The sequence below is a fragment of the Ursus maritimus genome, unplaced genomic scaffold (genome assembly GCF_017311325.1).
Source record: "Ursus maritimus isolate PB19 unplaced genomic scaffold, ASM1731132v1 scaffold_31, whole genome shotgun sequence".
NCBI lineage: Eukaryota > Metazoa > Chordata > Mammalia > Carnivora > Ursidae > Ursus > Ursus maritimus.
The window spans coordinates 17108169-17120054 of record NW_024425675.1 but is presented as its reverse complement, the minus strand read 5'-3'; the positions used below and the strand labels follow the sequence as shown (position 1 = coordinate 17120054).

Genomic DNA, 11886 nt, shown 5'->3' with positions numbered 1-11886 from the left:
GAGGGTAAGGAACTTAATGTGTATGATGATTTTAATATATGTTAGGTGTTGTGCTGTATGTTTTACAAACTTTATATTGTCTAAATTGGATTTTAACATGTCTTTTAGGGACTTTTTAAAGTTATAGAATCTACAAAACTTAATTAAGAAAGAGTATTTTTATCTAGGACAAATTCTGATTATCAGCTGGTGGCGAGAGGCAAACTACTTCCCTGTAGAAGGTTATTGTTTCCCCAGGGGATGTCCCTACAGAGACACTAAACATTTTGGAGAATGTGGCTAGGGGAGTGGTGTGGTTGTCAGTGGAGATATGAGCTTCTCTAATCCTTTGGCTTCAGCCAAACCATAATCAACAATGATTTGTATTTGTTTCGATTTTCTCTTCTAGGTAAATCCAGAGCTTCCCATTTTGCTCTGATTTCAGTTTAAAGAAAGACAAATACTGATTTTCAATGGTATCCAGTGGTTTCGAGTACTTTCTTTCCATGATGTGGATTAGAGCATTATGTCCAAATTCTGACCGTTTCTCATAGTCATTGTTGAGGGACTGCAGTAGAGGCTGGCTTGACAGGAAGTGGTAGGAGGGGATTTAACTTTGGCTATGCATTTGAATTACACAGCTGTCATGCTATTTTTCCATCTAGAGATTCAATCATTCTGTGATTCCAAGGAAGAGGAAGGATGGCCTCTTCTCTGTTCTGGGGGGAAATGCAGAAGTCAAGTCAGGTGTAGGAAAGAGAAAAATCTGCCCTAAAACACAGCAGAAGTGAAGTGATACTAGAGTTGTTCCTAATACAGACTGCTGTGTATACGCAGCAAAAGATGGGGTAGAGAGAGAAGGGAAAGACCAAAGAGTTCCCGGTGTGGGGACATCAAATGTGGTCAGAAGAGTAAGACCCATTCTTTCAGCATCCTTCTTAGTGGAAAGCCACTGATCAGAAGATTGACATTCTAAGTGTGATCAACGTGTCTCTTCTAGACATGTACACGCTGCTGGGCAATTCCAACGGGGCAACGTGTGCCTTTCCATTCAAGTTTGAAAACAAGTGGTATGCAGATTGCACCAGTGCTGGGCGATCAGACGGGTGGCTCTGGTGTGGAACCACTGCAGACTATGACGCGGACAAGCTATTTGGATATTGTCCATTGAAATGTAAGTAACGTTAGCACCAAGAAGAGTTTGCCACATTTAGTACAGCACCGTGGCAATAAGACCTTGTGTTTATTGAGACCATTTTCCCTCCTCAAAGTTATTTCCCATTTATTAACTTGTCACACTCCACCACAACCCTGTGCACAGGCCATTGTCCCCACTTTGTAATGGAGAAGGTGATCCGTATTGGCTGAAGACCAGACACAGGTGGTCTGACGCTCAGCCCTGTGCTACATCACAGGACCCCTTTATTTCCACCAGCTGCTGCTTTCCTTCAATCTTTACTGCTAAGACTGTAGGGCAAATTATACTGAATACGATGCAATGTATACTGAATACCTCCCCCTGGGATGTATCTTTATTAAACCATAGATCAAAAATAAAATTTAATGCCATAAGCATGTGGTTTGATGGAGCGAGAGAGATGGGAGGGGCTCCTGACTTCTGCCTCAACAACACAAAAGGGGCTCCTGACTTTTTGCCAATGTAATGAAAAGGGCTCCTTTCTCTGAAAGTGATAGTAATGAGTAGTAATGATAGTGAATTTAATTTAAGAACAGTATCATTTATTTTAACATAGCTATGAATCAAATGGAAGTGGATTATTTTTATGCTCGAAGGATTTTTAAAATGAAAACATATTATTGCAGTAACACGAAATAAGTGGCTTTGCATGATATTGATGGGAAGCAGGCAGAAAATAAGAATTCTCCTGTGTTCCTTCCACACTCAAGAGTCTGTGAAGAGGGGCACCTGGGTGGCTCAGTCGGTTAGGTGTCTGCCTTCCGCTCAAGTCATGATCCTAGGGTTCTGGGATCGAGTCCTGCATCGGGCTCCTTGCTCAGTGGGGAGCCTGCTTTTCCCTCTGTCTCTCCCCCTGCTCATGCTCTCACTTGCTCATTCTCTCTCTCTCTCTCAAATAAATAAAATCTTGGGGAAAAAATAATCTTTAAAGAAACAGTGTAGCAGGTTTAGGGATGGTGGAGGAGGGGTTAGAGGAGGGCATCAGCCTTGGGAGGCAGGGCTGGGACTGAAGAAGGAGGCAAGGGAGGGGTTCTTTCATTTTCCCTGTCAGCCCCACATCCTCAGCCTGCTGCCAGCTATCCCCTTCCTTTTCTCCCCCCCCAAACATCTTACTCCCTGACCTTTTGCTCATTCAGACTTTATGGATCACAGCCGCTCCTGTTTTGTGCTATTACCCAGAACTCTTTCTCCTGCTGGCCAGCAAGGGGGGGGGGCGGTGCAGGGGAAAAGTCTGGGTGCAGATGCAGTGTGGGATGGTTGTAAGGACACCTGAATCACAATAGCATTGTTTACCGCTGAATTTTGGGGACCACACATCCACCCACAATCACATTATTCCAAGCATTATTATGAAATAATTCACAAAATTGTTTTAGTGTCTTAAGTTAAATCCCAAAGTCTAAGAATCGTACTTATTTCTCTCTTTTGATTTATAATCCCACTTAAAATAAATTTGATTTTTCAACTCCATATATTATTATAATTCTGTTCTGTGTGCAGTCCCTATGTTCTGGGTGAATATCTACAAAAACAGGCTTCCCATTCATGGCAACGCTGCTCTCCCGTTTTGGGTGAAGTAATTGTATTTGCCTCTCTTATAACAACTTTTATAGGTTTGATTCCCATGAAAGGCTTATAGATGTCTGACCTCTATAGTAGATATCTTCTGTTGGAATCAAGCTACTTTTCCCCCTAAGACAAAGCAGTACTTGTTTTCCAATGATTGAGGAGTGTCTTTCACCTTTACTTACTAGGAATGATATTTTCTAAATCTGTTGTCATGGAGTTTCTTGGGGGTGTGGATTTCGTACGTCTAACTATAGCATCTTGCACTTAAGTGGTATTGATGAAGGGGCTGTTGGATATTTGTATGATTTAATCAGTCATTAAATAGAAGACAAATGGCCAGTCACTAATAACAAAAAACTCCACACACACACACACACACACACACACACACACACACACAGAAAAAAAACTTCACAACTTTGGGATCAATGTGTGTTGGAGGGATATCCTGAGTATTCTTTTGAATAATCTTTTGAATAATTCTTTTGAATAATCTTTTAGTCTTATTACTTCTAATTTATGTCTTCAAAGCCTATATATATGTATGTATATATATATATTCTATAGAAATATATAGAATATATATATATTCTATAGAAATATATAGAATATATACATATTCTATAGAAATATATAGAATATATACATATTCTATAGAAATGTAGTTAAATGTAAAGTAAAATAACTATAGGGAATAAAAAATTGTTTGATTTCAATATGCATTAAAAATTTAAAGCACATTTTATACATTTCATGCCTTTCTTAAAGGGCTTTGTGATTTCCCAATCTACTTCATTTTCCTCGCTTCATGTTCCTTTCAAAAAAACCTTTTATTTTATACTAGCCTTAAACTAGTAGGTTTAATACAGGAAGACGAGGTACCAGTTATTGACCTAGTGACATTTTAATAAGTGCTTTTCATTGTCCTTTGCATTGTTTATTGTAATGTTTTCCTTCTGTTTAGACATTTATTTTAAAGTATCATGAGAACAGGAAAAGGAAAAGACCCTTTCTCTCAATTCTCCATAGCTTGCAACTTTTGCTTTCCACATCAGTTGTGCTGGTTTACTGCAGGAATTTGAACAATCGGGGGAGGTGTAGACTCAGCAAACCTATACATTCATTGAGAAATAGATCTTAATTTCTTGATCTAAAGTACAAAGTATACTTTCTTTAAATAAAGAGAAGAGTCAAATTGCATTTCCTTCTTTGTTCATGTATATCCCTCTCTTCCATTCCTGAGCAAGAAAATAATCCCCCTTGTTTTTTGTTTTTTTGTGTGTGTCTCACATTTTCTACCATATTAGAACTCCACATTTCTAAAAATATGTATCTTCAAGTAGCCCTCCAATCAGTCTCATTTGAATGATCTCACTTATGTGGAGAGAGTCCATCTGGATATGGAACTAGTAAGATCTCAGATCGTTATCATTTAAATTGAACATTACCAATTCAAATTTATTTTTATGTAAATATATAGTAATTTTATAATGAAAACATCTTAGAAATTTCTATGTTGTTGCCTGGATGGAATTTTGGGTTATTTTTCTTCCTCTTTGATGTGCCGTGGAACCACAAGTTTCATATCATAGTCTGTGTGATGTATCTGAAAAAGATCACTTCCTTGTCACATCCAAAGATTCATGACATAGGCTATATGCTTTTGGGAAACTGCCCAACTTCTTGGCAGGTTGAATACTTCTCAGAAAATTTGAGAAGTTACATGATTCCTTTTCTTTTTTACAAAAAAGTGAAGAAATTATTACTCCCTAGGATTCGTAGGTAGAATTTAAATTATTAAAAAGAGAAAAGGGATGTTTTTATAACATGAAGCACACAGAAATACTTCATTTGTTGACTAATTGCCCAAACATCTTATAGGTAACACACTATAAATAATATTTACCCGTCGATACTATTGGCCTTTCATAATGTATAACTAAGTTTAGAGACTGTACTGGGAATCATAAAATAACAGGGCAAAAATAAGCTCAAAGAATTATTTTTTACTCTGAAGGAAGGAAAACTAACAATCAGCCTCTACTATTGCCTGGGGCTACACAGATTTAATATATCCTAGAGGTGGGAAAATAAGGACAAACCACCGGTGAGTGACAGTGCCTGGATGTAGGTCCAGGTCAGCCTGGTGGTGGAGTCCATGACGTGGCCTTCTAACGCCCATGCCTTTGGTCTAAAAAGACCCAACTAGAATGTACAGGCAAAATATCCACTTGCTGAGAGAAGATATATATTTTCTCTTGCCCCTCTATTTTTTTTCTAGATTAAGGAATTTGACCTGGCATCTCTATTCTTAGTATTTGCATTGGCCTCACTTTCCAACTCAATTGATCCCAAATATTCAGACACAAAAATAGGGAGACAGTGCCTCTCTTTTCCTTTCTTAGGCAAATGAAAAGAATGAGATGCGGTCAATCTTTTGAAAACTCCCTCTGTTCATCAGAGGAGTGAAGAAAATCTCACAGGCACCTCAAAAATAAGTAAAAGAACAGAAAGGAAAACCAATAGGCTTCCGACAAAAATGCTACTAGAATCATTTAAGAAATATTTTTCCCTGAAAGTCTTTTCTATGCCTAATGCAGCCAATCGCGTTTGACTTCTTTTACAGTCGAGGGCAGTGAAAGCTTATGGAATAAAGACCCGCTGACTGGCATTTCCTACCAGATAAACTCCAAATCTGCTTTAACTTGGCACCAGGCACGGAGAAGCTGCCAACAACAGAGTGCCGAACTCTTGAGTATCACGGAGATACACGAGCAAACGTACCTAACAGGTAATGAGGGCAAAAGCAAAGAGGTTGCAAGTAAGATCACGATGATTTTATTTCTGTCTAGTTTACCTTAGAAGCAGACAGCACATGCGATTATCGACATCAGGATAGAGTCAGTCCTGAGCAGATGTCACAAAGTTGAGGGGGGGATGCAAATGTGCCCCTGGAATGGCAAATAGGTTTTTGTCTCAGGATTTCTTCCATCAGTTGTGACAGTCTCGAGAACCTGTGTTAAGAAGGATCCTGAGAATGGATCTGGGCTCAGAATAGAAGAGGTCAAAATCAAAAGGTGATGTTCTTGGACACGGCAAGGGGACTGTGCTGGTCAGGAATTCCAGGTCTATCCTGAAGCCAGAGGTTTTGCATCAGCATCATGGGAGTCAAAAGGAGAAATGGAAGTAAAGGCTCTTGCTGCAAAAGCAGGGATGAGTCAAGAGCAGCTCGGAAACTCTGCATCCTTTCGGCTTCCTGTCTCTCAAACTCCCAGCCTGTACAGGATTTCAGGCCTTATTGGTATTCTTTCCACAATGTGTTTGTTTTTTTAAGCGTCTGTTCTCGTAGGACTGTGAAGAGGGAAAGCACGAATGTTTGCTTGTGATGAAAGTATTTGTTGTAGCTTCTGAAATCCACACTTGGGGAACAGAGAGATTAGGAGCAGAAATGAGCGGGGAGAAAAAGCATCCTCAGGCCCCTGTTCCAGAATCCCCTCCCTCCAGTTCACCCTGACACTGCTACCAGATTAATAGATCTCTGATCCTATGACTTACCATGTTCAAAAATCCTTAGTAGCTTATTTCCTATCAAATCGTTAACAAAGGCGTTTGCCTTTGCCTGGCCTTCCGAGCCTGACTGCTATTTCCCTTCATGCATTTTGCAGTCTGGACAGAAGAGTTTGGGGTTTCTCACCTTTATCTAACACTTTATCTAACACTTCCTCACTGCTACATCTTTTCCCATGCCATTTCTTGTACCTGGAATTCCCAAAATTTCATCCAGCTGAAATGCAGTCTTAGCCATTTCTATCTGCATTTCTCTTAATTGTTTACTGCTTTTATAATAGCTACATACATTTGTGTCCCACTTCCCCTGCAAGACTAGAAGTACATTTGTAATTTTTTATTCATTCATTCATTCATTACAGTGGCTGGTGTCTGTGTGTGAGGTATTACGCAAGGTCCTAGGGACACAATGGTGACCAAAGCTGGTCAAAGCAAGCACCAGGAGCTTAAAGTCCAGTGGGGAAAACAGACATAAACAAGAAAAAAAAAAAAACAGGTAGATACAAATTTTAGTAAGTGCCATGAAGAAAGCAAACTGAAGGCTGTGTGGAGAATGGATTATAGGGGCAAATGGCTGAAAATCAGGAATATCTTATGAGTATTAATGCTCCCCAACCAAAGAGATTCACATGGAACCTTCCAAGGAAGAGAGTCTCAAAGAATTAATGCTCCCCAACCAAAGAGATTCACATGGAACCTTCTAAGGAAGAGAGTCTCAAAGAATGTTTGCTGCCTGACAAATGATGGTGGAACACAGTAAAAAGAATTATTTAGAAATTCAGCCTCATGTGTAGACAGGTGGTCGGTTTACAGCAAGAAGACAGTAAGTGCTGTGGCCCTTCAATGTCAAGTTGCTTATTAATCACCAAGGAACTTGGTTAAAATGAAGATGCGTGGGCCCAAACTCCAGAGATGCTAGATCAGTAGAGGTGCCATGGGGCCCAGGAAGCTGCATATTGTCAAACTTCTAGGTGATTCTTGAGCAAGTGGTTGAAGGAGCACCATGTTAGAACCTGCTGTGTCCGCAATGCCTACCCATTCCAACCGACCAGCCCCCAGGCAGCAGCGTGCAGGAGTAAAGAGAGTCAGCTCTGGAGCCCGACTGCCTGGGTCTCGGCTCTTTGATGCCGTGAAGCTTCTGGGCCTCAGTGATTTTCTCTGTTAAAGGGGAGAGTGTGTGAACCAACACGAGGGATAGAGCGTGTCCCCACCTTGGCCTCTTTTTCTCTTTTTGGGGTACTCTTCATTAACTGGACCATGTTTCTCCTGTAGGTTATTACTATTTTTTAATTGAATTTGCAGATGTTTATTGCATTCTCTTTTTGGAGGAAAGAGGTAACAAACATTTATTTAGCAAAACCTTGCAAAATGCATTTTTCTATTCTTCCTCCCTTCCTGAGGACTAAAACATGAACTGCTCCAGGGTAATGAAATCTTTCCTGCCACAGTTAGGTGCCAGGTTTAACATTTATTAATTGTCTCCTTTCGGTACAGGCAGCCATTGACCATTTTCTTTCCGTTATTATTACCGAGACTGATAGGAGAAAAGTAATCTGGCCTCACTGTGTATTAGTAAACTCAGAGAAGGAATTATGCCTCAAGTCTGCTCAATTATTCTGTTTTGTGTTGGTCTGGGGGGCCTTCCTAGTATTGGGGCACAGTATCAGAGCGATTAATATTTATAATATTATAAGTATATATATATAAAATATTATATATAAATATATATTATATATAAATTATATATAATTTTTATATATAAATTTTTATATAAAAATTATATATAAAATATATAATTATATATAATTTATAATATTATAATATTTATAATATGTCTAAAAATAATGACAGAAAGCACAGAAAGAGACAAAACCAAATTCATGTAGATGATCAAGGAAGAGAAAAGATGACTTAAGACAACCGAGGTGTTTTCTGTGCATGCTGGCATGGGTGAGAGAAAACTCTACCAGAGTTGAAGTGGTTTCTAAGTCAGTCAGAGAAAGACGAATACCATGGGATTTCACTCATATTTGGACTCTAAGAAACAAAACAAATGAGCAAAGGGCAAAGCAAAAAGAGAGAGAGAAAGAGACAAACCAAGAAACAGACTCAACTACAGAGAACACACTGCTGGTTACCAGAGGGGAGGAAGTTGGGGGGTTGGGGGAAATTGGTGATGGGGGTTAAGGAGAGCACTTGTGGTGATGAGCAGAGCAGGAATTAAAATAAAACCTTAAAAAAAAAAAGTTAAAATGGTTTCAGTTGGTTTTTTTAAAAAAAAATTTTTAAGGGACTCTGAGTTGTATTATCTTGGCTCTTCCAAGTTTTACTTGTTTTCTGGCTTTCTGGAAGCCGAGGGACAGAACACAGGTTACTTTTTACCTGCCTTCAGCAGCTGCCTAGAGGACAGGGGTGATGTGGGTGGGACAGCAGCTCCAGCTTGGGCCTCGGGAAATGCTTTCCTAACCAGCCAGTGCCACGAGTATGACAGTGTCCCTCGGGAGCGCAAACAAATACTAAGAGATTCCCAGGCCAAGTTCACCTCAGATACTTATTTGACTCTTATCCAAGTCTCCGGAATTTTAGCCAGCACATTTTAACTGAAATCTGGATAAGAATGATTTCACTAATGAGACTTGTAGTATTTCCTGCTTTTCTTTAAGTCAAAAATATCATGCATTAGGGGGGAAAAAAGCCTAAAGGGTAACTCATAAAGTGAAACAGAACTTCGTTTTTTTGGAGGGAAGATAGTCAAGACTTTCAGGATTTATTGGGATGTAGTGGGGAGGAATCTAGAAAATAATGGTGTGAGTGTAGGATTGTGATCTACTCCCTTTGGGGAAATATGCCACTAAAATAAAAAAATATATCCACAAATAGTTGTACTTTTAAAATCAGATTTATTTTCTGTGAGGATTGTGAGCAGTGTAAATATCATTTTTTAAAATGTGTAAACCGTTTTTATGACTCAGATACATTTAGCTGTCATTTATTGATCGGTTGCTTTGTGCCAGACACTGGGTTTTCTTTCTAAAGCTCACACCAACCTCCTGAATGAATACTATTGTGTCTACTTTATAGATGAAATAACAGGGAGAAGCTAGAAACTTTGCCTACTGCCTCCTGTTCAGAAAATAGTTGGATTGGAACGGAGTACTGTCTTTACATTTCATTCTGCCTGGGTCCCACTCACGAAATGAAGAGAATTTCTAATTAAAAGAACCCTTAATTTAGGTGTCAGCAGCTCCTTGTTCTGGTGAACTTCGTCTAAACTGGCAATCTGATTCCCCCTTGTCTTCAGGGCTTAGCGTCTGCCTGGCAGCAACTTCTTACATCATTCACGATCGATGCATCATCCTCATTTCTGCTTCTACCCCCAAAATGCTGGGAAGCTATTTAATCCTCAATTCCTGAATCAGAGTGATAACTACATATGTGCAGGATTAGGATTTACAGAACTGAAAGAAGGTGTAGGAAGTGAAAGTTGGCTTGTCTACTTGATTGTTTTTGGTGCTGTCTGGAAAATGAATTGGACCACAATGCAGAAGAGATGAAAGCTAAGGGTAACATGAATACATCTTCTATTATAAGCAGGTTCAAAAGGAGGTGCATAACCATTTCAGACAATACATCCTGGAAAATCGAGAACTAAACAGTTCAGCATGTGGAATTGATACTTTGTGTAGTAATGCTAAAAAACCCCTTGTTTCCTCTATGACATTACAAAACCACATTAGAGAAAGAAATTTGTGGATGGTGCTCATTTGCTTTAAGTGATGATATATTTGACACAAAATTTGAATTTTGTTTCTAATCACACTTTTTAAAAATTTTATTTTAATGTTTTTTTATTATGTTATATTAGTCACATCCCTGGTTTCTGATGTAAAGTTCGATGATTCATTAGTTGCGTATAACACCCAGTGCACCATGCAATAGGTGCCCTTCTTACTACCCATCACCAGTCTATCCCATTCCCCCACCCCCCTCCCCTCTGAAGCCCTCAGTTTGTTTCTCAGAGTCCATAGTCTCTCATGCTTCATTCCCCCTTCTGATTAACCCCCCTTTCTTTATTCTATGTTCTATAGATGAGAGAAATCATATGATAATTGTCTTTCTCTGCTTGACTTATTTCACTTAGCATTATCTCCTCCAGTGCCGTCCATGTTGCAGCTAATAACATTTTTTGACAGCCTTGATTCAACATAGAGTAATAACAATAATAATAATAATAATAGTAATAATAGCTTACATTTATTGGGCACATATTATGTGTTAGGCCTTTGTTTAAGAAGTATTTAATTTAATTCTTCAAAACAATCCAGAAGTACTTAGAGCAGATGTGGGATGTCAGAGGATAGATAATACCTTTAAGAAGCTATCATCTTTGCTTGGCTATGCCAAACAGTAATTTAAGCAATCTCGGGCAAAATCTACTTTAATTCTTCCTATAATCAGTGAATTACTTATAGTTTTGAAAACTTATAAATGCTTGTATTTGTAACTAATAATTTTTTTAAAAATACACGAGTATTTGATTTGCAGGAATAGCTGTATTTAGCATTTGTGAAATGCTACTTTCAGCATCATTTTCTCTAGTATACTCCTCTGTAAGTATAGAGATTATTATTCAGGTGACTACAAGTTTAAATAATCTATGAAAAAAATCATTCCATGTTCAGTGGTATTTAACAGAGTAATTACTAACATAAAATGCAGTGTATGACACTGATCCCAGAATGATGTTTCTTTTTTTAAAAAAAAAGATTTTATTTATTTATTTGACACAGAGAGAGAGCACAAGTTGGGGGAGCAGCAGGCAGAGGGAGAGGGAGAAGCAGGCTCCCCACTGAGCAGGGAGCCCGATGCAGAGCTCCATCCCAGGACTCTGGGGTTATGACCTGAGCCGAAGGCAGACGCTTAACCAACTGAGCCACCCAGGCGCCCCCAGAATGATATTTCTAAGGAACAGACTAGTAGACAACTGTTTCCTCTTGACACATTATAAATTACCTATTACATAAATGAGATAGGACAGAACTTTTTAGTTGATTTCTTTAATTCATCCGAAAGTGACCAAAGTAATATTATAGTACTCATATGGTTTTAATAACTATATGTAAAAAATAATAAACTAAAAGGTAACCATTGATAAGATAAATAATTATAAACTTAATTTCATATGAATGAATTTTTATCACATTATTATTATTTTTTCAGATGAATGCAGTCATACTTGGTGGTGCTCACCCCAGAGATTTAGGACTAAAGAAATATAAAGACTCACCCTTTTGATAATCTCATCTCCTTGGTAGAGATTACAATAAACATTTCTATTTTTTGGTAAGATTCCAACTTTGGAAAACCAAAAGCTGAGTCTTCACAGGTGTTAGGAGTGAGTTCCGGCATGGGCTATTGTTTGGAGAGGAATGACATGTATCAGAAATAGCTGTCTAATTCACTGTTGTTTATTTAAAGGTGCTCTAACATTTAAAGTTATCTAGAAAGGATTTTATAGTAGTAACTCACAGGCAAAATTAATTTAAACAGGGGTTGAATCCAGGGGAGAAACG

At 38.5% G+C, this 11886-nt stretch overlaps 1 protein-coding gene across 1 annotated transcript in view; it reads left to right on the top strand.

The window, feature by feature from the left end:
- MRC1 (mannose receptor C-type 1) overlaps positions 1 to 11886 on the top strand; it is a 91738-nt gene that overhangs the window by 13633 nt on the left and 66219 nt on the right. Inside the window, exons 3-4 of the mRNA XM_008692051.2 lie at positions 980 to 1153; positions 5373 to 5537. Of these exons, the coding sequence (XP_008690273.1) occupies positions 980 to 1153; positions 5373 to 5537 (339 nt within the window). The remainder of the gene's footprint in view (positions 1 to 979; positions 1154 to 5372; positions 5538 to 11886) is intronic.